This window comes from Oryzias latipes, chromosome 13, assembly GCF_053564925.1.
Source record: "Oryzias latipes strain Hd-rR chromosome 13, Olatipes_Hd-rR_3.1".
NCBI classification, from domain to species: Eukaryota; Metazoa; Chordata; class Actinopteri; order Beloniformes; family Adrianichthyidae; genus Oryzias; species Oryzias latipes.
In genome coordinates this window covers 7,676,408-7,701,439 of record NC_136249.1, presented here as the reverse complement: position 1 = coordinate 7,701,439, position 25,032 = coordinate 7,676,408, and the positions used below count along the sequence as shown (strand labels likewise).

Genomic DNA, 25,032 nt, shown 5'->3' with positions numbered 1-25,032 from the left:
TTAAGTTAGGGGTACTCGTGAAGCTTGTATTTCTGTTAAAAGTTATAAAAAGTGGTTTGGTCTTCAAAACTTGACCTCACCAAGATGGCGGTGCTCTCCTCCCATGTGGAACCACGTGATGTCTCCTCTAGTGATATAACTCATTGGAAGGAGCCTGAAGGACCCCGAGAACATCCGGCAACCCGAGAACATCCGGTACCCACACCGTGTATCAAACAGAAAAAAGGGTCCAACTCCTTATCTGTTACAATGATGGTTTTAACACAGCTGAAAACGCTTTTTACATGCTTTTCTGTGTCTCGTAATGCGACACGGGACAGGTGCTGCTATGATGTCATCCTAAAGGCTACCTAGTAGTTCCTTAACAGAATTCTCTTATAAACAATGCCATAACACCACAACGATGAGAAACAGCAACTCAATGAAATGTGGTCGGATGAAGGCCCATTAACACATTTTTTTATGTGATACACATTGCTGTTCACTGTTTTCCAGACAATCTATATGTATTAAATACAAGTATCAGTGTAACTTCTTAGTTGTCTTCTTGCCAGTAACCCTCTGCAGCATGCCTCCACTGGACCAAAAAAGCGAGTAAAAAGTGCTGAGCCTGACTTTGACACAGGCATATAAAATTGATCAGCCCAATATAAAGTTTGAATAAACTATCCCTGAAAAGGACTGCAAAGCGTAAGACTTCTATAATTATACCATATATATACTATATTTGCTTTGCCCTGCCCTCATAATTCCTAGCATTCCTAATATAAATGATTTATATTAGGCTTTGTGTGAGATACAACACTAAAAACACTTTGATCATGTGCATGCATTGACCCTGCGATTACTTGCTGTATCAAATCTATATAAATATCAGAGGGGGATCTATTAGAGCTTTATTAAGAGTTTCTAATTCATTCTTTCTCTAGCTAATGTGGTTTTAGGTTGGTTTCCAAATTTCCCAGCTATCAATTGTTGACTTTATATGGGAACTGGACTGAGTGACTCCTCCCCCACAGCTTTCCAAATACCACTGACTCCAATAAATCAAAATTTCTTCTTCACCTCTATAGGTAAAAACACAGCTATTACTCAGCCATTATATTTCTCAGAATAGCCATTTCTGCTCTGCTACCTTTCTTTATACGAATTCCTGCCAGTCCTGTAGTGCAAGTTATTATTAAACTGGCCAATCAGATGGTATAATAAAGGTATATGGTGCCCGCTGGCCCCCACGTCAAACGTTCTAATGTTTGATTGACAGATTCCTCCAAGGCCGCACTCAAGTAGGGGTGTTAAAAAATCGATTTGGCAAAATATCGTGATAGTTCATTTGCCGATACTTGTATCGATTCAAAATGTTGTCAGGATGATATTTTGTTAATTACTTCTGACCGTCCTTCAGTGTCAGTGTCCACTTCCCCCTCCGACCGCTAGTTGGCAGCAGAGCACACAGAGCTTCTTTGAGCAGCTCTACACCACACGAAACAACAGGAAGACTGCAGCTAGAGGCAGCTTTTTTCATTGTTATGAGACGTGAACTACTTAGTGTTAACTTGGGATGGGTACAGAACTGAAACTCTGTGCCATGTTGCTGTCAGTAACATATAAAAAGGCGGATTGCTGTGCTTTTTAGAGGCTCAGATGAGAATGAGTGAAGCACTGCAGCTGCACAGCGGCTAATAAGCTAATGCACTTAGCATAAACCAAAATGCAAAATGCTTAGTTTACTTCCGCGTGAGAAAGCGTGGCTGCAGCGGTTTAGTGCAGATATGTAAACAAAGCATCTTTGTCACATTAAAGGAACTTTCCTTCATTCTGTCATTCAAGTCCTTCTCTATGGATTATGTCCAGTTCTCAAATACAGTCAGTGGTCTCAACACGCAAAAAAGAAAAAGAAAAAAAACAAATAAAAAAAAGAAAGAAATGCACTTAAGAGATTGCAAGCACAACACAGTTTAAGCTTCAAATTTAAACATTTTCTGTTGTTTTTTACATTATAGCACCCAAATAAAGACTGAAGGTGACCTTTTTGGCCTCTGACCTCTACTACACAATTATGTCTACGATGGCTACATCACTACTCATCGCCCACTATGCATATACTGTAGGTCTTTTATTAATTAATATATGTCTGTATCTTTTGAATGATATCTAAGTGCATGTTTGGCTTGATTCCTGAGTTATGAAATGGTGTTGTGAAACGTTTCCACATGTAGGAGTGAAGCGTCTAATTATAGGAGAGCGAAAGTGTGGAGAGTTGAGGAGAAGCTAAATCAATCCCAGCAATGACTCTTCATAAGAGTATCTGTCTGAAGAACCATCCAGAACCACAGAACACTCTGTGGAAAAGTGAGTGACATGCATTCACAGCTGTGTAAGCAGATACCTGAAGTGTTTTTCTGTAGGTCATCAACCCAGGAGAAGGAAGGACATCTTTTAGCAGTAGCAGTCACGTCACAGAGGTAACTCACAATGAGAAACTCAATCAACAAACAACTGTTTTCATGTCTGATCTGGCTTTTGGTCAAAAAGACTTACCGTCACCGCAGCAGCAGAACCTACTATTTATATGCGCTGTTATTCTTGTGTTGCTGCTGATCATCAACTTTGAACTCATTGTGTTTTTTTGCTTTAGTGCCTTCTGCTTAAAGCAAGAAAGTCCAGTCAGACAGAGGAGCTACTCATTTGTGAACAGGTTATTCTGGTGTGTTTGAGTCTTACAACTCTCACTTCAACATCTGACAAAAGCAGGCGGGGACAAATGTAATCCTGCTGTTTCAGTGACTTTAAAAACGTGGTTAAGTGGTAAAGAGGGAATATGGAAATAAAAAGGAAAATCCTCTTGTCAAATATTAAAAAAAAAACAGTTTTCATCGACACCCTGGAGCTCAGTACAGCCTAAGTCACATGGAACCTCTAAGGTGTTGACGTGACTGGGTGCTGCAGGTTTTTGACGAGAGGAGCACAGGTGTGTCTTGCATTTCCGTTGAGATTTATACATCCACATCAAGCGAACTCATGAAAACAGAACGTACCATTGATGGGGGTGTGGTAAGTGTATTGTGAAGTATTTATAAGAATAATGTCAGTTCCACCCACTTATGAGACACAGGGTGATGCTGTTATATGGTGACCTTGTGTTACACTGATCATTATAAGGTGTGAGTACTAAAAAACACTCTGACAAACTACTTTTTTAAGCAGTCTACAGTGTTTGTGGGAGTTGAAAAAATGAAAAATCAGTACGATGTTCACTACAACCTGTCACCCGTAGCATGCTGGCAGGAAAAAGGTACATGAACATGATAAGGCAGATAAACATTGTTATGTCTTGCGTGCCCTGTACAGGTTTGCCCATGTTTTGCCTGCAGACAGCCCGTATCCACCTGTGAGTGCAGTTGTGACTAACGCTATGTGGACACCATGCGTTCAAGCAAGCACTTTCAATGAAAAGTCGACGTAAACATGCGTGAATGCGCGTAACTGGCTTCTGGATTCAAATCTCTTGCCTTCACAAAGGAGGTTGTTCTCCAAAACCTTGCAATACATGGCCCCGGTCATCCTCTCTTTATTACAGTCCAGTCGTACTGTTCCATGTGCAGACCCCCCCCCCCCCCCCCCCCTCCCACATAGCATTACGCTACCACCCCAATGCTTCACAGTTGGGATGGTGCTCTTGGGATGGTACTCATTCTTCTTCCTCCAAACACGGCGAGTGGAATAAACACCAAAAAGTTCTATTTTGGTTTCATCTGACCATTTGACCTTCTCCCATGATCCTCCGGATCTTCTAAATATCCAAATAGTCATTGGCAAACTTTAGACGGCCTTAGAAATGTGCTGGTATAAGCAGGGGAACCTTCCGTGCCATGCGTGATTTCAAACCACAACGTCACCTTGGAAACGGTTGTCCCAGCTCTTTTTCAGGTCATTGACCAGCTCCTCCCCATGTAGTTCTGGGTTCTGAGTCCTCACCTTTCTTAGGATCATTAAGACCCTACCAGGTGAGATCTTGCATGGAGCCCAGTCCCAGGGAGACTCACAGTCATTTTGAGCCTCTTCTATTTTAAAATATTTGCTCCAGCAGTGGATCTTTTTTCCACCAAGCTGCTTGGCAATTGCCCCGTCGCCCTTTCCAGCATCATGGAGATCTACAATTTTGTGTCTGGATAATAGGTGGAGTCTTTATTGTTTTGGGTGGACAGGTGTCTTTATGCAGCTAATGACCTCAAACAGGTGCCTCCTTATTTATTTATTTTTTTTTTTTAACTTGTCCTGTCCAACAGCTGAGCAGACAGATGAGAGCTGAAGGCCTCTTGTGTTGGACATATTTTATTTTAACAAAAGGGGTTCTGAATCTTCTGACAAACCAAAGGTATGACTGAATAAACCCCTTTGGTAATCGAGGCCGAACTTTATTTATTTTAATTGGAATCTTTTGTGTTGGACCAGACAGAAAAGGAAAGGAGGGAAGTCAAACAGGTGCTTCTGATTTAGAATATTAAGTGGAGTGGAGGTGGACTATTTAAAGGCGGACAAGCAATCTTTGAGGGTCAGGATTATAGCTGACAGACAGGGGGTAGACAAATACATTATTGAAAAAATCATGCTATGTGAACATGCGCAGTGGACGTGCACCTATAGGATGAAAATGTCTCTCCATGATTTTATAAGTGAGAGAACTTGTTAAATGGAAATATTTATTTGCCCCCAAACCTTACCAGTATGTGTAAAGATCACTCAGCAAATATTCATTTTTTGCAGGTGCTATCACTGAGATTAAAAAAAAAAAGATTGGCTTTGACATCTTATGCACTCAGACACATTCATTATCGAAACAGAAACTGTAGTTGTGATTTTTTGTCTTGGATAGACAAATCAGACTTTAATCAAGTAAATTTTGAACAAATAGTAAGTATTATGAAAAAAAAATGTGTTGGTGTTAAAGTTTAGAAAGCTAGAAATAATGAATTTCAATCAAACATTTGTCAATTTTAACTGTATTTTCTGATTTGCATGTCTTCTTGAAACAAATTTGCATTTCGACATTGATGATACAATCCTTGTCATTAAAGTTTGCAGCATAATTTTTGGTTGTCACTGGTAATTATAAAAAAATCCTTTTATTCAGAAGGACATTGATATCTTCTGGCTATAGTTTCCCCCTTATAGCCATTTTTCTGTCAGACCCTCAATCAAATCTTCAATTTTTCTTTGTGTTGTTTCAGACTCAGGAAGGATGTTTCACTTCAAGGTTATGTCTTTGTGATGAAAGCAAATGAGCTTTTTGTGTGTTAAAGCACTTTCTTCCTAGCCTTTTTTAAGTTCAAATGTTGTACATTACAACAAAACTCTTATCATTTGTCATTTGTTCAAAAACCCACTTATTTTAATAGTATGCTGCTTTTACTAGCAGAAAAGGCTTCTTCTTTTATTGTCTGTTCTGCATCAGATGTGCTTTTCTGCTCCTTATGCAAACATGCTGTTATCATTCTGAGCATTGAGTGATGAAAAATATCCCTAATTGTCCTGTGAGCAAAGAGCAGTTTGATTACTGTCTGTCTGGACAACATCACATCTAACAAGCTCCTATGAGCAATGAAAGCCCGGAAACTTGAAGATCTCAAGAGACGAAGTATGCAAGCTCCTTCGGTCTGATGGCCTCAAATTCATTTAGATTTCCTCTGATCAATGTTTCTATTTCGCTGCTTTGATTCCATCAGACTGAGAGTAAAGCCTTCAACCGTGTCCTGCTGTAATGCCGCAGGATTCGGTCCACTAAATACAGCTTCAATTGCTTTTTGAGAGGAGGATACATATTGGCCAGAAGGGGGACGTACAGGAAAGGTTCACATCAGAACCGCAACAAACAGAAAAAATTGCAGATTGTAAAAAATCTATTTTTAAGACCTTAAATGCTATGGGGCAGTCTAAATGGCTGCTGAAGTGTTTATGGACAAGGAAAATGTTAAAGGGATTGCACAATCCTATCAAAATAATGAAAACCCATTATTTCTCAACAAAAATGTAAAGACTGAGGTGCAGGGCAGCAGGTTCCTGCAAGAGCTTTGAATCTTGGACTCTCATTTCTACTGCCTGAAAAGGTAATCCCTGTATTAATGTCAAGTAATCCCTGTCTGGAAGAGCTGGATTTAGTTTGCACTGTGATGTCACTGTCTTCTCCTATCTTTGATGAAAAAGATGGAAAATAAGAACCTTCCTGTACTTGAAAGTGAACCAAGATATAACTGATGTTTATAAAGATAATGAAAAAAAAGAATTGGAAATCAAAAAATGTCTATTTCTATACATCCTTGAAAAATTGTAAATGGGATATTTAAGGTATCTTCAGGCAATAGAACTGATTTTAAAATATACACAAATCGTAAATATAAAATGTGATAAAAAAAAGTAGAAATGGTCCCTTGTGTAGATCTAGTTGTCATCTACATAAAAATGCTGCGCCTGTGCTAGTCTTACCTTCATGGTGGGTGGTGCAGTGCGAGGTGGTGATGGGGGGCATTCTCCAATAGGGACGTTGGTGATATTCAGCAGCTCTTGTTTCCTGAAGGAAATGAAATAAAACATTTATTTTTCATCTAAGGATCCATAAAGTTGTAGTTGTATCTATGTGGCTCAGAAAGTTTTCAAGTATAGCTTCAGACATGACTTAGCTGCAGCTTTACCTTAATTCCTCCTGAATGTTTTAATGTAAAGGCTGAATTAACTCCCCTGTGACTATGGATTCACAAAGGCTTCACCAGCATTTAATGCAAATATTTGCATTCACTTCTCCATAAGCAGGTCCAGATTTATTTGTTGGAATATGAATTTATTTTTGCTTATTTCTTAGTTTGTTGGCATGGATGTTGAAAGTAAAAAGCATTTCAGCATATGCACCAGTGTTGGCGAAGAGGCTATTTTATTCTGTAGTCCCTGGATGGGGGTAACTGTGTCTTCCAAAAAACAAAGTACAATTCATTCATTCATCTTGTATTTTGTCCCTTTTGGGGGTCACGGAGCCTATCCCCGCCACTCGTGGGTGAAGGCAGGGGAAAACATCCTGGGCCGGTTGCCAGTCCGACGCAGGGCCACAGATCACATGCACATGGGGCCTTCTTGCTGTGAGGCAAGAGTGCTAACCACTGCGCCAATATTGCAGAAAATATGAACACGCAAACTATATATATCCTACTATGTTGTAGTAACTATTTAAAGGTCATGCCTCACAGCTGCATTCAGGCTTCTGCAATAAAAACTCATGCGTTCACGCGTCCCTACCCGTTTTTGGGCTGTAGGTACAAAACACCCAGCGATTGAACACGCATTGAAAGTTAAACCAGTTGAGGGTAGCATCCTTTCCAATTCATGGAAGTACCATCCATTCAAAAATCAATCATGACAGACAAATGAATAATTGTGGTTTGTGCCCAGCTGGTATTATATGACGCTAAGTCTTTCATATCTCAGAATAAAGCTGTGAAAGCCTGGAGCGAGATTCACCAGATTTGCACAGCTTCAATATTTCACAATAAGCCTCTTCCAATTGGGAAAACATAAACTAGTATCGGGTAGCGCCAGTCCTGAGTGACGACCGTATACTAAAAGGACGTTTAAGAACCCGCTTATAGCACATTCTTGAACGCACCACACGTGACCGGGGTGTACACAGTTTCATGAAACATCAGAACCAAACAAAGCTTAAAAAAAAAACACCTTCATTAAAGGCCATTAAAAGCCACATAAACAGGTGTGACACTAAAAGAAAAAGGAAAATTGGCTTTAACCTATCAAATAAAACATGATTTATTCAAATATTATTGTCTTCTAGTTTTTACTTGCTGCACCTCCAGCATTGTGATTAAAACGTTAGCATTGTCAGGCTCGGCATTTCAGCACTGAGGGGATTTTATTCACAAAGTTGTGTTATTTGTCACCTTTACAGCTAGTTGACTGCAGTGTACACTATAATTTAATCCTAGAGTCATTAAAGTATCCCCACTTGTAGTTTTGTTTCAGCATTGAAGTACCTTAATTGAGGGTTTTTTTAAAGTAAGACTGTTGAAAATGTGCTTTTTAAGTGGCTCTTTTTGTGAGCTCAGAGGTACAGAGGCCAGTGAGAGACTGAGGGGTCATTTGGGGCGAAAGGACTATTGCCTTTTTTCATTCTTTGTATCATAGCTCACTCAGATGCATGGGCTCTCATTAATGAGACCAGATGACATGGCTGAGCTGTTACCGGGGGACAGCAGGAAGATTAACTTTTTGTGATAGAGTTCTATTTAGAGAAGCAGCCTCAGCTGTGATGTTCTGTAAAGAACAGTTGTCCCGATGAATGCAGGGCAAAAAAATAAAATAAAAATGTAAACAATTGAGCTAAATCCATTCTGGACCTGCTCTCTTACTAAACACCACAATAAAAGCACGTTGACGTTTCTCTGCTCCTACAGAGGTCCACAGCTTGGAGGTTAGTTAACTGGAATTGTCTGTTATAAATGTTAAATCAATTAGAAACATTAACAGCCTTAAAAGGCTTTGTAAAACACCCACATCTGATGTGTATTGATGAGTTTCACCAATATTTTTTTCTGCCTTTTTCAGTTCATTAAAAAAGGGAAAAAATAAAACCGCGAAACTTCAATACATAAAAATAACAAACAGTTTAATAAAAAAAAGTATTTGTGAACTTAACATGCCTTTTTTGTCTTTTATTACCAGGTAACAAAAAATACTTGATCTGTATTATATAAAGCTTATGGTCCTACCATAGGCCCAACATAGAGGACAGTGGATTATAAGGCACACCGATCAATTCTATTTTCAAACTTATGTTATAAATGAGGAGCACAGAATTATAATGTAACGTTCACCACAGGTATGCATTCAAGAACATGCCAAAAGTGTGTTCTTAAACGCACATTTAGCCCATGAACAAGCAGTGACGGGCTTATTCTTCTGTTTACCAGCGCGTTTTTGTTCAGGGTTATGTTGGGGAAACTGGGTGAGGGGAGGGAGGAATCTGGTGAGGGAGGGGGGCCAACTGTGTGTGATTGTCCTGTGTTTTTCTGTTTTAAATCATAATCATTTTTTATTTCATATTTTATTTGCTTTTATGTAAAGCGCTTTGTGTTTTCAGCCTGAATAAGTGAATAAAGTTTGAAGTTTGTAACTTCCAACCTTGTTAGTAACACCGAAGAAGAAGAAAAAACAACAACACACAATCCAGCACAGCTACACGTTAGCAGATTCACAACAACATCCAACCAAATATTTTGAGCGCCGTCTACCTCATCACTAAACAGAATTAATCCATATCTATATCGCTCTGGATTACAGAATACGGCGCTGATGTTTAAAAAAAAATATTGAGGCTTTTAAGTGCACCTTATGGAGCTGAAAGAAGAGAGGAGTAAAATGAAGAATGACAACATTTTTATCTTTTTCACATGCTTTGTGAGGCTTACACTAGCTCATTCAAATACACAGACACATGTCTATTAGAAAACACAGGGCGTACGACAACAGATCAACCCTCAGTGCAGATAAAAAGCCCACAGTGGCCATCTTTTTCCAACAGGGTCAGCGTTCAAACAATGCTCCACTGTGCTCTCTGTTTGCAATGGTATACTTGGAGTTATGAAGGAAAAAGATGGAATGAAGAGCTAAGACAAACCAAAAGAGTCCAAAGCACAAAAAAACACGATTTTTTCATTCTCTTGATGGACATCGTTGTTCTCTCTGTCTTCTGTCTCTTCAGACTACAGGAAACCCTGGTGGTTTTCCACGACTGACTTGTGAAAAGGAAAAACCTGTTTGGAAGACTGTCTTTGGGGGCAGATCTCTAAAGCCACCTTGTATGTACACAAGGATGACACCTTTTTTTTTCTTGTTGTAGCTTCACTCAAACATATTTGCAGATACTTTCAGAAAAAGGATTTAGTGCTCTATGGGAATGCACCCCCCCCCCAAATAACAACAACAGAAAGGCTCTGCAGACATGCATGTTTAATGTCAATTTAAGTCACAAAAGCTACCGTATTTTCCGGACTATAAGTCGCCCTTTTTTTCATAGTTTGGCAAGGGGTGCGACTTATACTCCGCAGCGACTTATATTAGAAATAAATTGAAATAAATACATTGTTAACCCTCCTGTTATGTTCATTTGTGAGGAAGAGAGATAATGTTCCTGGGTCAATTTGATGTATGAGGTATGTTAAGTGTTAAGAGTATGTTAAGTGACCCAGAGAATCAGCAAACCCTTTTTTTTACAGTAAGATCTTGAAGGCTAACAACATAATATTCTATTTTCCAATGATTTCATAGATTCAGAAATGCAATAAAAATGACTACATTCTACAAATACAGGATGAGTGTTAGTTGGCCAATGATGCTTCATGAAAGGAATAACGAAATAAGTGAGAAAGAATTACTGTGAAATTATGTGATAAACAGTCTGCTATGATTGTGTCATATGAGGTTGTGCAAGTCAAAATGCGACTTATAGTCCAGTGCGACTTATCTGTGTTTTTTTCCACTTTATAATGCATTTTTGGGCTGGTGCGACTTATATTCCGCAGCGACTTGTAGTACGGAAAATACGGTATGCGTTTATCACTTTGAACAAAATTCTGAACTGTGCGCATGTTTAAAATCAAGGCGAATCTTGGATTTCATGACTTAATAAAAAAAAAAAAAAATGGAATAAATGGGAAATACTTCTTACATCGCCTCACAAAAAAGCCAACATCTGTAGGAAATTAAGACAACAAAATGTAACAACCCCTGTGTGCTTCTCAAAATAATAAGTGTCACAACTACATTTTCCACAAGTAAAATGTGAAAAAAACTTGCATTTAATGAAAAGAAAAGTTTTTGTTTGGAGTGCTTGGAGGACTGGGCTTTTGCGGCGTATCGGAATTGACATATTTCGCAAAACTGCAATGGAAACACTTTTTTCAAATTATTATGTGAACACCAACTCCGCGCAGTTTGTCGATGGCGATGCACGTCTTGGTAGGAACTGGCTGTCTCGGGCACTGCCCGGCAGGCGCCACAAGAGCGTCACACAGTTCATCAAAAGTTGAGTTGTGTGTCATGGGGAATTATTGGATCCACAGCTCCACTGGAAAATCACCAACCACCATTTCCCATGATGCCGCCCAAAACGCTGCTACATGGCCGAAAAAAGACGCAGACGTCTCCTCTGATAGATGATGATGAGTGCTAGTATCTGCTGTAAATCAAAGTATTGTTCTTATCCCTCATAATGACTTATCACGTCATCTGTGTTTATTCACATAATGATGATTTAATAGTGTAATTACAAAATTGTGTTTTTGACATTTCTAGGATTTTGATAAAGTTCTGACATGTGTCATGGAAATGCAGCAAGACACAAGAAGAGATTATTAAAAAAAGAAAAAAAAAACCATTAAACATGGAATGAGAGGGTTTAAGAAGGGTAAAGTGTTTTTAAAACCACTCCAACAATTCAAAGGATACGCTCTAGGCGTTATAAGAGATGACACTACTACTTAAGGTTTTCATTTCTGGTTTTACATTTGTATTCCTTACGGCTGCAAGAAGTGTGCAGATACTTTTCTTTTGTTTTACAAATGATAGATTAAGTCTAAAAGGCTCCAGAATGCCTTTTATTAAGCAGTGACGGGATTCTAAAAGCCTCCAGAGCCCGTCTTCCTGGAGTTCAGCCATCCCTGTGTCAAATGAATCGTGGAAGGCTTGTTGCTTTATAGAAAAGGACTTAATCTTTTCTGAAAAGTCAGGTGCAGGTATAAACATTTCGTGCAGGTATTACATGCAGCTTAGCATTTTTAAAGAAGATGGGGATTGATTGGAGATGTTTTTTTAAAACACAATGCCATTATTCTTGTCTGCCTTGCCTACCAGAGGCAGTCACACACATGTAGAATAAGGAAAGACAGAAAACGTTTCATTTTCTACATTGTACAATTGATTTCTGGTTTTGTATCAACATTGATTAAGGCAATTTTTTTTACCCAAGAATACTTTTTTTATGATTACTTATAAAATCAAACTAATCCCACGGCGGATGGCTGCAGCTATTAAATGTCTAAATTATGGCTGTTTTGGCGTTTACAGCTAGAGATATGCATTCTGCGTCCATTCGACATCAACTCATTGGTCTATTGCACATCGCCGTTAAGACCTGTAGAAGACAACCTTCCCACAGCTTATTGAGCTGCGGTCCCATCATGCCTTGCACGTTATAAACAAGCCGCTTATTTTCCCAGAGAGGGCTACAGATAATTGAATTGGGTAATTAAATAACATAAAGTATATTTTAAAAGGTGCATTTATGGTTGTGTTATGGGCTTTAGAGACCATCTTTTAAACCTTTGCTAATGGACGAATACAACAAGTTCTGTAATCCTAAAAGACGATGTGATGGTGTCCGAAAACAGGACATCTTTGGTGAAAGTGACTGATCAAAGTAGAATTGTTTAAGTCTGTATTTATTAGCAGAGGTTGATGTTACTGCCGCATCTGTATTGTTATTTCATGTTTTTTTTGGGGGGGTTTGAAATGTCCCAAGTTGGGTTTTGTTTTCATAGGTTGAAAGTGAAGATGTGCTGCTCTGATTCTTCTTCGTTTCTGTGTGGAGTTTGAATGTTGCTTATGCATGCGCGGCGCTCTGGCTTCCTCCCACAGTCCAAAACCAGGTTTCATAGGTTAATCTGTAATTCTAGATCGCCCATCTGTGTGCATCTGTGTGTATGTGTGTGTAGCCCTGCAACAGTATACAAAGTATTTCAATAGATGCTTAAAAATATCACAAGATTAGATATTTCTGGTAAAGATGCATTTCTATATTAACGCGCATAAAATTGTTTTTAAATGAGCAATTGCTACTTATTGTTTGTGTATGTGTGAGTAATTACAGATACACATTTACTCTTTATCTAATGACAATGTGTGTGCGTTTGAGAAAAACCTGAAGGACAGACCGGAGAGAGCATAATACTTTTCAGCTCATGTATTGATTACTCACTTAAGATAAGATTTGGACAGAGAGACGGGGATGGGGGATAAGGCAGGATGCAGAGAGGTAAAGACTGTGTGAAAACTGGAGATAAAAGACTGAACACGACCTCTGTCTGAACACCCCCACAAAACCCAAAATCTGAAGAAAAGCAGGAGATAAGGCGATAAAAAAGAAATCAGGGTGATGGAAGGATGACGGAAACAAAGAGCTGAGGACAGAGATGGAGAACCAGAGGCGCGTTTTGGGGGCTGTTTCCAGCTGGTCCTAATATTTGTTATGAAACATGATAGAGAGCCAGATCCTCTAGCTGATTGGCCGATTACTCAGCTGATGATTTCACTAATGGAGTTAATACAGCACTAATTGAAGACAGAGAAATGTGGAAAGAAAAGGGCTCTGCAGGCAGAGAGGGGAAGGGAAAAATCACAGAATATGGTGAAATAGATGAGGAAAAACAGGGCGCAACTGAATCCTCTTCAATTCCACACACAGGATTAAACTTGGTAATTACTGCGCTGAAAAGCAAACTGAAAGCTGCACATGATGAGGAGCATGCAGGAAATAGAAGCCTGTCGCATTGCATAACCAAAATTGATCAAGTTAGGAGGCTTTGAACACCTATTACCAAGATTATCACCGGTGCATAATGCCGGGTGTCTGAGATCAGTCACTGATTATTTTTACATACAAGAAACATGACTGCAGTTGCAGGAAACAGAGCTGCCACGTCAACTTTAATGCCCTTTAATCGCCAGATTGAATTACAAGCACTTTGTCTTGTTGTCCTTCCTCCACTTCCTCTTCTGCTATCTATCACTCTGTCACTGTTACTACTTCCACTCCATAAACAGGGAATTAAAGCCAGCTTTCTGACCGGGCCCACGCTGACATTTACAATGACATGCAAAAGGGGTTAACAGAGCAATGATTGGGGAAGGGACCACAGCAGAAATCCCCAGCTGCTGACTGTGGGAACGTCAGCCTTCCCCGCTCAATTGCTGCCGTATGAATGGCCTCAGAGATGACAGCGGGCAGGAAATTAGATGCCTAGCCACAACCTGAAACATTCTCATTATCAGCAAGAGGATGAGATCAATAGATAGGGAGCAGCATGCCTGTGGTGAAAAGAGACGTCACCGCATTTGTGTACATAAATATGTGCAGGTTCTTTATCGTTAGAGCTGCTATATACCAAGGCAGTATGTAAATAACGTCTCCAAGCTGCTATTCCTCCACAGTGGAAGCAAATACATTTAAATTTGTGCGTGTCTGTGTGCACACTTCCTGGACTATCAGTAAGCTACTTTATCACAACTTATATGTATTCAGCCAACATTGTCTTTTCAACGTCTTCATGCTATAGATGAGGGAGTGGATTAAACATAAAACAAGAATTTCCAACCTTCAAAACAACCAAGGAGCTTGTATGACAATTTTAACGTCAAGTACTTTATTTTAACGTTTGAAATTGCATGCTGGGAATAGATTTTTAATTTTTTTTATGTTACTAAAAATAAGCCTATAATTTTTTTTATCTGCTGGCTGAATGAAAAAAAAAGCTATTAACTAATGTGTAAAACCGCCAGCCTTACCCACAATAGTGTTTTCCCACAATCCAAAGACTGACAACAGACATAGATTTCCTATAATGAATAATCTTCACGTTTAGTACCTGTTTTCATTGTCTCCTCTCTTTTTATCTGTTCTGTAATTAATCCCATCATTAGCCCAAGGTGACACCTGAGAAAAGTCTCACCTTCCCCAAACCCCTCGGGGGCCAACCAATGTAAATCACGCCTGTGTTCTACTTCATCCCTTCGCTGGGAAAAAGTCAAGTTATACTATCATCATTTTGCTCCTGTCAGAAAAAGGAAGAAACAAAAAAAAAACTGTCTGAGCTGTCACGAAATGTTCCAGAATAAGAAGGAACAGGAGTGACTTAAAGGCTCAAGAACTATTTGGTCTTAAGCATAGCAACTATGCAGCTGACAGCAAAATTATTGAGTCAATAAAAAAACTTTAAGAGCTAATTAAAATTTACTTAACCGCAGCTTTTGTTTAATCTCACAAATGTCAAAGAGGTTCTTCTGTTTCGAGCTGGGGAACTCGTCATGACCTTAGCAAGTCTTTGTTACCAAGTATGGGTATATTTGCATTTATTTTAGCAATCTGATATAAAACATGGGACAGTTTAGCTTTTTAAAAGTGTTTTGCTTTTTACAGGCTTTTTTACGATGTTCTTTTATGTCACAACAGTGGCTTTTTTGTGTAATAGTATCAGAACACATTCAACTTGTGGGATCAGACCTTGAATATTTTTAATCTGCCGATGTCTTTATGTTTTGTACACCAAAAAGTTTCTAAAGGCTTTAAAAACATGTCATAGTTGTTAAGCAAAATATGCTATTTTAATTTTACATGGCATAGAATAAATTAGTGTTAGTTTGTCCAGAATTTTGCTTCACAATCTTCACTTTAAAGGTTTATATTGTATTTATTAACGAGTTCTTCTAAAGGAAGTGAAGACATTCAAGCTGAAGTTCGTCTGTATGCAGATGATACAGATGATGCAGATGATGATGGCTGACTTAAGGTCTTCAGATTGCGTTTCAGGCGTTACAAAGACCCTTAAAAGGTCTGAAATGTTCATAGGTTACATCTTTTAAATGTGTATAATAGCTAAAACTTCTGTTTAATGATAAAGATAAATTATACATACATGCAGCCTCTTACACTTTATAGGGCTTTTTTTACTGCTGAATCTCAAATTTAGAAAAACAACTTTATTCATTATGATTTACTTGGTTAGAAATCATTAAGTATTCGTAGACTAGAGCATCTGAACAACTTTTATGGTTAAACTCCCAGATGCCCATTGTTTTATTGTGTTCGCTTTTGTAAAGTAGTTTCTGTTTAGACTATTTTAGATGTTCCTCCAGCTCAGAAATAACTTTAAAACAATGCTTTCATGTCAACTTTAAAAAACTTAACCCTTTCTTAACCGTTTTATTTAACAATGGAAAATAATGGAAAAGTGAAAAATATAGTCTTTAATATAGCCTCTTGAGTCTAGATGGTTGGCATTTTGTTTTATCGTGGGTGTTACCACAGCCAGGCCTCCTTACAACAAGTTGTTTCTGAATCTAAAAGAGGACTTCCTGCAATAATGGTAAATGTCCGGAAGAAAATCCAGACATGCTGCATGCTGGATAGGAAACTTGAAAGGTTGACTGATGCTTTCTCTGTTTCCCACATGTGTAAAAGCCGATGCATTTTAAACTTTCAATGGAAACGTGTTCAATAGTTATTTATTTATTTAGTGTTTACACTAAACCAGAAATACTTGATTTAAACAAAGCACTTCACAATGTTGACCCAGTGAAATCAATAGTATTGTTAAAGGGCACATGGTCGGTTTAGTAGAAGTAAACAAAAACAAAACAAAAACGTCCTTTTTTTCTGTAATTTGCTAGCTTTTCATACGTATATTATTTATGTTTCTCTGGCGCAGAACCATAGCCTTTTGCAGTGAAAAGCATGTCTAGCATCACAATTTTTCCTCGTTATATCCAACTACCACGTTTTCTACTCAAAGCCAAATTCCTCCTATATGCACTGTACTTGGCCAATAAAGCTGATTCTGATTCTACTCAAAAGGGTCTACCGGATCATGAAAAATAAAAGAGACAAAGGAGTCAGAGATGAGTCAGTCAGGCAGACTTTATCAACTACGTTCACAGTGAGCCACGCTAGAAGCGTTAGCGTGTTTACAAGAACACCTAACCTTGTTTGCAACTCACTAAAAACACACTGGTGCTGCTACAACAAAAGTTACTATGACTACGGTAACCGCCAACCTAGTTAGCAACACAAAAAAAACAACAACACAGGTTGTGTCAGAATTCCTTCCCTGATCACTACATAGTGCGTTCGCCATTTTGTAGTGCTGTCCGAATCTACTATCCCAAAATCAAGTGCCCTGGAAATTTCCCAGAAGTCTGTGTAAATAACCAGTGTGCTTCGATGCTCACTAGATCAGTGAATATAGACCCCAAGGCATCGCATCAGAACAAATTTTGCCCAAAGAATGTTTTCACATGGATTTATTTAATAAACCATCAATGTGGACTCATAAATAATTGTCGCAAAACACTCGTATCAATTAAATTTTAACGTTGTGAATTCGATGACGTCATATCCGCCGTTTAAAAAGAAAATAGTGAGCATGTTGTCCGAGTTGCTTTTAAAATTCAGGGCACAACATAGTGCTGCACTGTATGGTTTCAACAGTTCAACAACACTACAGGTTAGTCGCGTTTCAAGTGTTATCTATGTTAGACTATTAACAACATCTGTAACTTACAAACTTGATATAGTAACTCGTAAAACAAACACAAAACAGACTGACACCACTAAGAGAAACTGTGACTAACTCCAAACCTTGTTATTAACAGTTAAAAAAACACAGTCCGACATGCTACACATTACCCGCGTTAGCCGTGTTAGCGTATTCACAATACCTGTAACTCTCAAAGCTGTTTGTAACTTGTAAAAAAAACGATTAATACTGCTAAAACAAACATTACTATGACTACACTAACTTCCAAACTTGTTAGTTATGTGTAAAAAAATGACTGTCTGACACCGCTAGGTCACATCAAATCAAATCCATTAATAAGGCGCTCCAGATCGTTAAAAAATAAAATAAAGTTATGCTTTCAAGTGTAAACCATACTGCAGAAAATGTGGTAACATTTGTAAAACCTGTCAGGTCTTGTTATTTTCCTCTCTTAATCTTTGCTCAGCCCCCCCTTGTCTACTGACTCAAGTCAAAGAAACTGAACACAACTATTAATCTTCTCAATAGCTCAGCTAAGTCACTTAACTGGATGACCTTAACCGAGCCGAAACGATGCGAAGAAAAGGAGGGATAGGTGGAGTAAGACAGGGAGAGGAGCAGACCGAAAGGGAGACAGACAGATTGCTGAAAGAGAGAAGGCCACTGAGCGAGGTGAGGGGGAGAGACAATAAACTAAAAATAGCCCTTTCAGGCCTTGTGCAGCGCTAAGAGGGCTGTCTTGGGTGCGTCTCCGGGCACTTTTTCGAAACAATGCCATCTCTTCCATTACAGTCTGCGACAAAGCGGCATGTTGTGTTGATGTTAAAAATTTTTTTTTTTTTGGCCGTGCTTTCTTAGTTGACAGAACGTCTGAAAAAATGAAACAAGTGAGTTTAAGGTATTTGATGGAGGGGAAAACTACGGAGACACAGAGGAATGGAGACGCATGAGTGAGAGGACAAAATGAGGTGTGGGAAACTACAGGAGGAGGGTTTGACAGAATGTAAGGAGGAGAGCAAAGGAAAGGGGAAAAACTATGTAAGGGGTTTGGGAAAAGCCGAGTAAGACGGAGCGCTTTCAAACAGCACTTCATATGTCCAATAATGCTTTCTGTCTGCGAGTGCAAATGGGGCGCAGGTTACCTCAGCTGGCCGAGCGGCTGTACCATTAACTAAAGCCAAAGGTCCTTGTCACAGCTGGGCTAGATTTGAGTCGCAGGCAGAGGACCCTTAATGAAACTCATTTGACCACTTTGCTGTCTGTCAGTAAAAGACACAATCTAGAACACAGATTTAACCCTTTCATGCCTGACTTTATTTCCAATTATATACAAAAATAGTCTTTTTTTTCCCTTTGGTGCTAAATGAAGGTTAAAGACCCACTCCAACAAAAATCTTGTTTTGGGTGGTTTTAACGTGTTTTTGTGGCATTAAAGAAAATAAAGCTCATTTCTGATTATGTCTTTATTCGATTTGCTGTTAAATAGAAGCGGATTTAAAAGAAATTGTTTGAAAAAGATCGTATTTGTTAAAAAAGGAGCTGGGTGGACTACAATCTTCCCTTTCCAAGCTTCACAACAAGGATATGGGTGGTTTCTCCGCGATAACGATCCTGCCCACAATTGATATTTCTCGACATTTTTGTTGCACGCGTAATGTTAGGTTTAACCCTTGTGCTATCCTAGGCACTTTAACATTGGGAGTTGGGTCATCTAGACCCACTAGACAGTGCTCTGAACCTTTTTTCTTCAATGATTTGTGATCTTCACTGGTGTCCATGGATGACATGAAATCTTTCCACCTTTATCCACCTTTGTCATGGTAGGGAGAACACATCAATGTAAGGGGGGGGTCATCTATGATAGCACAAGGGTTATGGTGTGAGGGGCTGTTAGCTAGCGGGAGCTAACAGAGAGCTCTCACTTATGGGTGATGATAGAGGTGGGCGGGGTTGCTCCGTGTTAACAGTCCGGTGTGCGACTCAGAGGAAAATTCCTAATGAACTCGTGCAGGGCTCGACATAGCCATTTGTCCGCTGGCCCGGTCCTGTTTTTCGAGCAGTACGGACCACAAGACTTTATTTTTTACTTGTCCGCTCGGGCCACTAAAATATCTAACAATTAATACATTTTTCACCTTTTACAGTAAAGTATATTTTGCGAAAACGTGTAGATTTACCTCGTCTTTATAATTCACTTTTTCTGCTAGTCCTGTGTTCAGACTTCAAGGGTTTCTATGGGAAACCTTTTATCACTCTTCTCCTCCTCTCCCGCCTGCGCGCGTGGCTGTCACTGCCGAGCACCACGCGGCACGCGCTCACTACTGTTTTTTTTTCAAACTTTATTGAATGTAACAATTCAACACTAAACATTGTTAAACAGCAACAACGAAGGAACAAGCCAGTGGGTTATTATTACATCTTATGTAGATATATTTAAACTGACACATATCAGCGCGCCCCCTGGTGGTTTTTCACCACGATGATCATAAATCCAACACCGTCACTGAAGAGAGACTGAAGCATGTCAGAGATGTGGAAGACATGGCAGGAATAGATAGGAATATGTTAGATGGAGTGACGGGTGGAATTAGTGCTATGGACAGCAAGATATTTAATGAATGCATTGAAGATGAAACTGTATGCACTAAGCTTTAAGCTGAATGTCAAAGAATCAAAGGCAACTCAAAATACCTGAATCTCAGACTCAAATGGAGTATAAGGTCAAACTACTTAATTTTGTTTTTCTTTACAACACTGTAAGCAGTAAGTATTTCTAGTTAGCTGAATGATCTCAGTAATTTAATTGTATTTAATTTTTCAATTATTTAATTTAATTAGGTAACTAAAGTACCTAAAAAGTAAATGTAACTTTGCAACAGTAACAAAAAGCAGAACCTTAAGGCAGTCAGGGCAAAAAAGTAAATAAAACTTCTTAACTATTGATTAGGAACAAATGTGAAATAGCAGTGATTAGAGGCAGCATGAAAACTTCTTAACTAGTGTTTCCTACTACACTGCAGTGCTCTCTTCAAAACATCTGAAACAGACTAAAGCAGATTTAAGTTTGATATGCTCTATTTTTAGTCATTGAAAAGTGTATAAATAAGTGCTAGATGTCACCAGAATGCACCAAATTGCACCAGATTAAAATTTTGCGGGGGGGCATGCCCCCGGACCCCCCTAAAGTTGCAAGCACCTGCGGAGCGGCGGGTCTCGCTGTGCGCGGTGTCGGGCCAGTAACTTTCAAAAACTACTGGCCCTGTGGGCCAGTGCAAATTTCTGGGCTATGTCAACCCCTGTCGTGTAACGTAGAAAATATGTAATACTTTAAACGATAGGTTTAAAGATGTTTCTCCAGCTCAGAAATACCTTTAAAACAATGCTTTCATGTCAACTTTAAAAAACTTAAACCTTTATTAACCGTTTTATTTAACAATGGAAAATAATGGAAAAGTGAAAAATGTAGTCTTTACAAGGCAAATGGTAAATGGTGTGTACATATAGTAATTATTTTACCTTCCTTAAAGGCCCAAAGCTCTTTCCAGTCACAGTCCCATTCACACACATTCACACATTGATGGAACTGAACCTGGACTTTCTACTCAGGGATCTTTGGAGCTCTATCTCAAAATAAAATGTGTTTACGGCTATAAAAGTTGCATTTAATAAAATGCAGAAAGACATTTATAAATGTGCATTACATCTATGTATTCAAGCTGCAACAAATAATTTAGAGAAAAACAGACACTGGTCACATGGACCTCAACCAAACATGAGCAAAATCACACATCCGCCAAGTTTTTATGAAACCAACTAAGAGGAAAAGAAGTGAAAGCTTATTAACTCAACTCCACCATTATGCTAAGTGGGTAGCTCTTTATACAGCAAATAAAAGGTGCATAATAACTATGTGACAACAAAATACAGGCCCTACATAACTTTGGCCTTTCTCGTCCAATTATCTGCAATGCCTTTGAGCATGGCTTAATCAGAACTGATATGTAGGAAAAAATAAATTCAGCTAATGTGATTACGACTACATTGATCCTAAATTAGAAACCTCATTTATAGAGCTAGTTCAGTGTGTACAGGCTTGACAAATGCAGCCTGTCACAACACGAAAGCAGCGTCTCTATCAGCAGCTCTCTGCAAGGACATCTGTGCACAAACCCACTCAGGTAAAGGTGGGGGAAACTGTGAGATGTTTTGCTGGAAGCAAGATTATGCACTTTTTTTATCATTGCTGTTGTGATTCACCCATTTTCTTTAGTGTGAACAACATATAAATCGATGTTTCACTCTGCTTTCGAGAACCATCCTGCATTTCCTTCAGGAAAAATAGAATTGTGTCCAGTTTTCTGTGGTCTTCAGTTGAGATAACTAGAATGAGAGATGCGGTGCAGTCAGTGCAGATGGAGAATGTGTTGGCGACTGCAAATGCCACATAGCATTCAGACCTATGCTATGACTGAGTGTAGTCGCAGGTTAGTCTGACTTAGAAAAAAATAGAAGGAATGTGGAAGCCACATTTCCACTGATCAGTAGGGATGCCAGTTAGGTCAGCATGCCTTTGTTTGGAATGGTCTGGCGTGGATTTCCACTGCAGTGTGCCAGTTGGGTATAGGCTAAGATTTATTTAGCCATTCAGCAAGCTTGAAATCCTTGACAGTGACTTCATTTTAGGTTTGACAAATAATCTCAACATTTTCTGACTCATTTCATTCAACTTGAATGGAAGTAAGCAGTATTCTCCTCCAGTCAGGGCTAATTATTTTACAGCCTTTTACACTGAATAGCAGCACTTTGTGGACGTTCATCTGAAGGAAAAGTTGTCGTTTCTTTGCTTAGTCTTTGTTGCATTGTTTGTAGACTCAGTGAAACCCTTACACATGCATGTCACCCAGTTGTCATGCATGCTGACCTGGACGCATCCATTGACGGACTTACTCTTCTCCTCTTGCATTTCAAACAGGAAGTAGCTGCTGGCTCCAAGACGCCATAATCCCATAGATTTGTATTGAGATATAAACAGCTGTTACTCAATCTGTTTGTCAGAATAACCATTCTTGCTCTGATACATTTTCAACATGTTCTTGTTAATCCTGATTTCTTTTCATGCTGTTTTTTTCTGTAGTGCAAGTTATTCAAGCTATAAACTGGCCAGTCAGATGCATCGACAAAAGTATGAAATTTTAAATTTAATTTTCTTTATGTATCTCCTCTATCATCAGAAAAATGCCACAAGAACACCAAAAACAAGTTTTTCATCTGAGTAGGTTTTAAGACAAGTCGCTGAGCATTATAGGTCTTGTTTTTGGTCTTATTTGACTGTAATGTGAAAGAACACCTCTGTCTTTCTTGTACTCTGGTATCTATTGGTATTCAGTGCTGTAATTGTACTGTGACAACACCATTAGTTAGTTTCAGTGACTCACAGGCCCATCAGTCAATAGCTGTCTGAGAAATTCCTTCTTCTATGGTTGGTTCCTAAGTGAAATATAGACCGGAGCGAGTCAAATTTAATTTTCACGTAAATCTTCTTTGCTTTAGATATTTTAGCATCCATTTGTCTTCAGGTAATAGCAAATAAAAATCACAGAGTGAGTCATAGTGACGTTAATCTGGCTTTTCCTTCTCATTTGAACTAACTGGCAATCATCAGTGTCTGGCTCAGCCCGCCTGACAAAATCTATTTAAGATTTTTGGCTGTGATGAATTTCCTGGACGATTGAAACGATTCTGAAACATGTCAAAGGTCACTTGGTCACCTCAGGAAGATGTTACCCTTTCTCTATGCAAGTTTAAAACACAAACATCTACAAAAAAACAATGTAAAAGGCAACAGAAGACTGCACACGAAGGGATGCAAGAAAAACAACAAAACAAACAACAAAAGTACATTTTAAACTATGACATGGGAAATAGAACTAGAAATAGGGACTGGGATGGGTCAAAGATGAACAGCCTTTAATCTGTCCAACGTGTCACATAAAGTATCTACTGTCAAAGTTGGACAGACTTTTGATTTGTGGTTGTTATAACCATCTCCCTTAACTGGACGATTCTTTCTATGAGATTGAGGCCAGTTAAATCATGTATATATCTCAGGTCTCATTAGTCACAACTTCCCTTACGGTTATATATGGTCTGTCTGCGGGCGAAGAATTACCTGCAGGTCAAAGAGCGCTTAGTGACACCCAAAATGTTTATGCACATTTTTCTACTGGCTTCTTCTGCAAGCAAAAGATTGTAGTGAAAACTTGGAGAAAACATGTAAGCGTAAGAGTGAAGCAGGCGAGACGCAAGCCTGTCGTATGAATTTTTGACTTTCAACCCCACCAAGTCCTGCACGCTGCACCAAAAGCCCGGTAGTGCCATTCAAGTGATAAGTGCGTGCTGCATTGCATGAAGCCTTACTGTTAGAAGTGCGCAAACAATTAGAGTGTGACATAAGGGCACAAGTCAAAAGTGCGTGCAACTTTCATTATCCATACTTCACGATACACTTACCACATGCACAACAATGGTACGTCTCATTTTCATGACATCCCTCCAGTTGGCTGTACAAGCCTCAAAGTGTTCCATTCTGTCTACGACCCTCCATTGGCCCAGACGACCCATAAACGCACAGCACCGGTTTGGGTCATTCCCCGTTCAGGTTCATTTCACAAAAGCTTTAAATCAGTGCTTATTGGATGAAGCTGTACATGAAAGTTTTAGTGAAGGAACAAAATCAAGACTAGCTCTGTGTGGCTACTTTACAGCTAATAAGGTAATTATCTTCCTTCAAAGCAACATTGCTATTTCATCTAAATGCTTCAAATTTCTATATATAAGGTTCTAGAAGTTCATTTTATGTCTTAGTGCTGAAAAAACAGAAAAGTCGACTTTATTTTCCCATAAAGTCAACTTTAAGTCAATGGCATCTGGTGATAACGTAAACACGGAAACTGGAAAAGCCTTGGCCAAGTGGTCAGAAGGCCAGAAGCTGGGTACACTCCGAGCCAGTCACAGAGCGTTCTGAGATTATGACAGATGACGAAACTAAGAAACTAAGAATAAACACCTCCTGTGCCTCCTTTCTGAGGGGACATACAGATGAGTAAACTGCTTTACTCACATGGAATCTTCACAGAGCGAGGAAAAAGAGATGGTTTGTCCAGAGGAAAGCTGGAAAACTGGCATTTACATCAGTGTTTTCATCTTTGGTGGAGGAACACGGATTGTGAACATATTGCCTGGTACCGACAATTTGAAATAATTTTAGGAATGATTTGGCAGAATAATTGAATCTTTCACTCACATGCCCGCTCACTTCTGGCCGCACAACCACACATCGACAGGGAAATGAACCCAAACCGGGTCTTTCTGAATTGGTCTTTTAAGATGTGCTGCATGCAGAAAGCAAGAAAAAAAAACACGAGCACACAAACAAATCAAATTCAAAGCCAGAGATTAAGGAGCTATGGGTGACAGTGATGCACAGACAGTGGTAGAAACATTTAGATAGAAGCAGCACATCTCATGCTGTTCTACCTAGGCACATACAGTATGTGTCTATCTCAGATTCAGAGGAAGAGAAATGAACAAAAGGCAGGCAAGAAACAGGACTGCAAGCTTTTGTGTGTGCCTTTTTGTTATTCATGAGAAGAAAAAAAAGGTTAAA

General features: G+C 39.0%; 1 protein-coding gene across 13 annotated transcripts in view; it reads right to left on the bottom strand.

Annotated features, from left to right (window-relative positions):
- Positions 1–25,032, bottom strand: part of rap1gap2a (RAP1 GTPase activating protein 2a) — a 123,681-nt gene that overhangs the window by 30,917 nt on the left and 67,732 nt on the right. For 12 of the 13 annotated variants that reach the window (XM_023961596.2, XM_023961597.2, XM_078929528.1 and 9 more), the window contains one exon: positions 6,484–6,568. In XM_023961596.2, the coding sequence (XP_023817364.1) occupies positions 6,484–6,568 (85 nt within the window). Of the gene's footprint in view, positions 1–6,483; positions 6,569–24,669; positions 24,690–25,032 lie in introns of those variants that run through there. The other variant, XM_078929533.1, reaches the window with a different exon arrangement.